Source organism: Phyllostomus discolor, chromosome 8, assembly GCF_004126475.2.
Source record: "Phyllostomus discolor isolate MPI-MPIP mPhyDis1 chromosome 8, mPhyDis1.pri.v3, whole genome shotgun sequence".
NCBI lineage: Eukaryota > Metazoa > Chordata > Mammalia > Chiroptera > Phyllostomidae > Phyllostomus > Phyllostomus discolor.
This window is the reverse complement of record NC_040910.2, coordinates 39,960,242-39,965,221: the sequence shown is the minus strand read 5'-3', so window position 1 is coordinate 39,965,221 and position 4,980 is coordinate 39,960,242. Positions and strand designations below refer to the sequence as shown.

General features: G+C 54.7%; 1 protein-coding gene across 1 annotated transcript; it reads right to left on the bottom strand.

Annotated features, from left to right (window-relative positions):
* Positions 1-885: 885 nt before the first annotated feature.
* On the bottom strand, positions 886-4,713 carry FEM1A (fem-1 homolog A). The gene has a single exon (XM_028520032.2). The coding sequence runs from the start codon at positions 4,520-4,522 to the stop codon at positions 2,528-2,530; it is 1,995 nt and encodes a 664-aa protein (XP_028375833.1). The 5' UTR covers positions 4,523-4,713; the 3' UTR covers positions 886-2,527.
* Between the last annotated feature and the right edge of the window lie 267 nt (positions 4,714-4,980).

Genomic DNA, 4,980 nt, shown 5'->3' with positions numbered 1-4,980 from the left:
ATAAATGCTTTTGCTACTGTTATGTGTCTCCCAAGAGAATGTAGCTAAGAAATCTGATTTGAAACCCACCCCTTTAAGGCAAGAATATATACATCCGTGCTATAGCTGAGTGGGGGGTGGACTGGGTGGAGGGACCAGGGCAGAAAAACTGGGACAACTGTAATAGCATAAATAAACTATAGTTTAAAAAAGCTGTTGGACGCCCAATGAAACCAGAACCCTCCAGCCCCATGAACCACTGTGCGTGCGACGTCCCCAGGACATGGCCTCCCCTACTGCCTGCCACAGGGGGTGAGCACGTGGATCAGTCACTGACCTCGGGGATGACAGCTCAGTCCTTACCCATAAGAGGACTTGGAGCAGGCCTGGCAAACAACAGGTGCTTGGAAAGCCTCAACGACCACCTAAAGGGGCAGTGCTTTTGGGCAGAGTTTACTGTGCCAATGTAGAAAAAAACAGAATTTCACAAGGGAGATGGCAGCTGAAACAGAGGTGGGGAGGCCTGGATTGTCTTACTCTACAACCAGCTCCAGGAAACTCACCAAGCCCCTAAACAGACCTCTTGGGCCACAGCGCTGCACTGGTTCCATCCACGGGTTTCCCACTGATTAGGGGCCCATTTCCTTAGTCCTTCCTAGCCTTTCAGAAGGGTCAAGCCACCCTCTTTTCCATGGCAACCCTCCCACAAAGTGGGGAGTTTGGTGTTCACTTTTCATGCAGTAACACTCCATTTCCCAGTGAAATCTTACACAGAGCCCCAGCACATACAGAGAGACTCCTCCAGCTACAGAGGGCAGCCCAAGGGCTGCTCCTTGGACACCTGGGTCTTTAACTCTCAGGAGCACCCACTTCCCACCTCCTCCCCCGCAAGGAACTGCCAGGTGGTTCTCTTCAAATGTCTTTTTAATGACTTCAACACCAGTGCCAGGACTCACAATTTAAACAGCCTCATTTCTTTATTCCATGCAGTTTCCTGCCTTGATGGAGGTAAAACCTGGTCTTGTAAATAAATAACATCCTAAGTAACACTGCAAGTCCACATGAGGCCTAGTTTTCTTGGAGGGTGGAATATCCAGGAACCTGCTGTGGTGTCCGAAGGCCTCCGTGTAGCTGCCACTGGACAAGGCTGCGTGAGAGGCATGGGATGAGGATGCTGCTGTCCTGAATGTGACCTTTCTTCTGAGCTTCTGTCCCCTTCTACCATTCACTGCTGCCCAAACAGGCCAAGAACCGCCCCTCCTGTCAGGGCGCATGCAGTACAACCCAAGACAAATCACCCTGCAGCAGGTTCTCTTACACAGGCACTTCATACCCTGAGTTATGGGAAGCCGAGATTTTGTATCAGTTCAGCTCTCAGCATTCACTGCCTCATCCAGCTGATTTGCGGAGTTAACGCTGCACTTAGGATTTCCTCACGAAGACCTGGATTCGGGCCTTGACCAGCAGTGGCTGGAGCCACTCGGGGTGGTTATGCCCACAACACTGTGCACTTGTACATGATCTGTGAGGCTGAAGCGGCCTGCAGCTCTGACTCAGAATCTATAAAAACCAAGCCCCAAGCCAACCTTGCTAGTTCTTAGTGGGAAGCTCATATCAAACTCAGCTTCTTGGGCACTTCGCCTGAACCTATTTAGAAAATACTTCGCAAATGAGGATAGCAATACAGGAGGCCCAAGAAAAAGGCGAATGAGTGAAGTTTTAAGGAGTGTATAGTCACCTGAGTTTTAGGAACCGATACCATGGTTTTCTACCTCCTTTACCAAATTCCGCACACAATGAAACTCACTCCTGGTGGCGGCAGCCACCTCAGGCATGACAAAACTCTTGGCGCACAAAATTAATTTAGCAAGTTTTAAAAGAAAATGTTAAATTCTTAAGAAAAAGAAAATGGCAGCAAAACCTCAGAACTCCTGTGCAATGCCTGTAGTCTACCCACCTACTAAATAAAGAGAACACCAAACCAGCCCAAAGCTATGCAAGTGGCAGGCTGCCCTGGCAGGCCAACTATGGCAATGCGGGGAGGGAGCAGGGTGCAACTGTGCTGGAAGAAGTGAGAGGAGGTCTTGCTTCTTGAATCTCCAACTTTCCACCTTGGGAGCCCCCAATCCTAACACTGCACTTTGTGGGTAGGTTTATCCAACCATATTAAGGGGCAAAAAGGGACAGACCCAATTCTCAGTTTCTTCCTGTTTCTAGCAGGGGAGGAAGGCAATGGCTTCAATCCCTCTGCTTCTCAGTAAGAAGGCAAAATCTTCTGAGACCCAGGCAGATGGGATGTTGGAAGATCGTGCATCTTCTCCCAATTAAGGATGGGTGCACATGCTCCTGAGAAAGACAGTTCTCTGAGCACACAATCCTGAAGGCTTCTAGCACCAACAACTAACTCCTATCCTCTCTCTGCAGAGGTGAAGGGCTGTGGAGGTGGGAGAGCCCTTCGCCCACTGCATGCCACCTGAAGTGCGCACCAAGAGTGGGCAAGCATTGGTATGGGCTACACCTCTCCGGGTTCGCCCCTCTCAGAACCCTGTCAGTGCAACTCAATAAATGCCTCCAGCTCCTCGGGGATGAAGCCCTTGTAGGGGATTTTATTCTTGTCTAGGGCACGGGCTGCAAGGCACTGCAGGGTTACGTAGTTGAAGGGCTGAATGGTGCTCTTAGCCAGCAGCTTCTCATCCAGCAGCTCGTAGGCCGTTTTCTTGAAGGCATTGGTGGCATCCATGTGGGCCCCTGCTTCTATCAGGGCGTTCATGATACCCGGGCAATTGTTGTGGGCTGCTATGTGCAGTGGGGTGTTGTTGTCGAAGTCCCGACTGTCTGGGTCAGCCCCGCAGTCGAGCAGTACCTTAACCACCTGGAGGGAGGGGAATCTGCCCACCGGGTATCGGCCTACATTCGTGGTGTCCTTGTCCACGGCCATGTGCAAAGGGGTGAAGCCATTCTTGCCCCGGGGGGCACACTTCAGCAGCCGGTAGATGGTCTGGTGCTTCAGATGTTCCTGGTCTGGTGTGCATTCCACTTTTTCCAACAGATAGAGCAGGTGGAGGATGATGGCCAGGGTCTTGGTGAACTGGACTGAGTCTCCGGGCTCCTTGGGCAGTTGCAGGGCTCGTTCCACTTCTCGGACCCCTTTACAGAGCACCCCCATGAGGTCTGCAAAGCCGATTTGTGTGCCCTGGCTGCCCTTGGCTGTGCGGTCCTGAAGCACATAAGAGAAGAGTTCAGCAAAGGAGAGGAAGCTGCTGGCGGTCATGGGGCTCAGAGGCTCCAGGTTGTTCTGTTGCATGTCTAGGGCATATTTCCACAAGCGGATACAGCGCTCGAAATCGCCCGAGTCGGCGTATACTGCGCCCCTGTAACGGATATAATAGGAAGTGTCTGGGTGAGAGGGACCAAGGATGCGCTCTCGGATCAACAGGGCCTGCATGCGCATCTCATCCGGGTCGGTTATAAGTGCCTCTAACTCCTCAGCAGTGTTTACCTCCCTGGAATAGTCATAGGCCAAGACCAGCTGCGGGGGCTCTGGTTTGGGCAGATATGCGCCCCCCTGGTGACGTAACTCCATAGCCCGTCTCCAGTGTTTCAAGGCCCCAAGTAGATCACGCTTCTTATCCACATACGTGGCTCCCAGCAATTCCAAGGCTTCCACAGCAGCTTCCCGGCTGGTGGGGCAGCAGCTCTCATAAGATTCACTACTAAGTGGTTCCTCTGGGGAGGAATTGCAACAGCTGGCCCCCTGGGGCATCACACATCCGGGACTGGTGGAGGGGCCTTTTTGGGCAAGCCCTGGCTGCACTTCCTTCCCAGCAGGCTGCTCCTGGATAAGGTATTCCACGATGTTGGTGTGGCCAGTCACGCTGGCCGCCAGCAACGGGGTCATGCCATAGCCATCGCGTTCCATGCGGGCATTGCACCCAAGCAGCAGCTGCAGGATCTCCAGGCTGCCGGACTCGGCGCAGTCATGCAGGGCCGTGTTACCCTTGGCGCTGCGCCGGTTTACCTGGGCGCCCTGCTCCAGCAGGTAGCGGGCGATCTCACGGTGGCCCTTGTAACAGGAGATCATGAGGCATGTGTGTCCATGCCGGTTTGCCACCTCCAGGTCGGCTTGGTGCTCACCCACCAGGTAGCGCACTACTTCTAGGTGTCCATCGAAGCAAGCGGCACGCAAGGGCGTGGAGTTGGTGCGCGTGGTGCGGTTCACCGAGGCCCCGCGGCGCAGCAGGCTCTGCACCACGTCCAGGTGGCCGGCGGCCGAGGCGGCCCAGAGAGGAGGCGCGCCCTCGATGGTCTCGCCATCGAAGTGCACCGAGCCGCCCGCCTCCACGCTGGCGCCGCACCGGTCCACTAGGTACTCAACCACGTCCAGATGGCCGTAGCGGGCGGCAATGAGCAGTGGCGTCCCCTCGCCGGCCACCTCGCCTGTCAACTCATCCAGCTCCTCCTGGGTTCGGCCACTGAGCAGCTTTTGAAGCAGCTGAAGCTTGCCGTCGCGGGCGGCGTTGTACACGGCGGTGCGCAGGTCCATGGTTTGGGCCTCCGCCAGGCCATTGGCCGACCGCCGGGGCACCGGGAGACGGCGGGCTACTGCCCGGAGGGACAGGGTGCAACCTTCACCGTCTCCCCCGCCGCCATCTTAAGGGCTTCTTGGACGAAACAAAATGGTTGCCGCTGCCTGATGGCGTTCGCTAATGGGAGCGCGTAGAAAAATGTAGTCCCTTGAGCCGGCCTGCTCTGTAGGATATGGAAGGACCTGTGAGGTTGAGGACTATATCTCCCAGAAGTCTGCGGACCAGCCTCAGCGAACTGGTAGCACAGTGCATGGTGGGAATTGTCGTTCCACTTGCTGCCAATTGCCTCAGAAACTGAACAGAGGACTACAATTCCCGAGATGCAATGCCATCGCAATAGCTTATGGGCCCAAAGAAAGTTAAGTGGCTGCCTCAATGCTTGTGCCAACCGGAAACGCAAGCGAGAGCCAAAGAC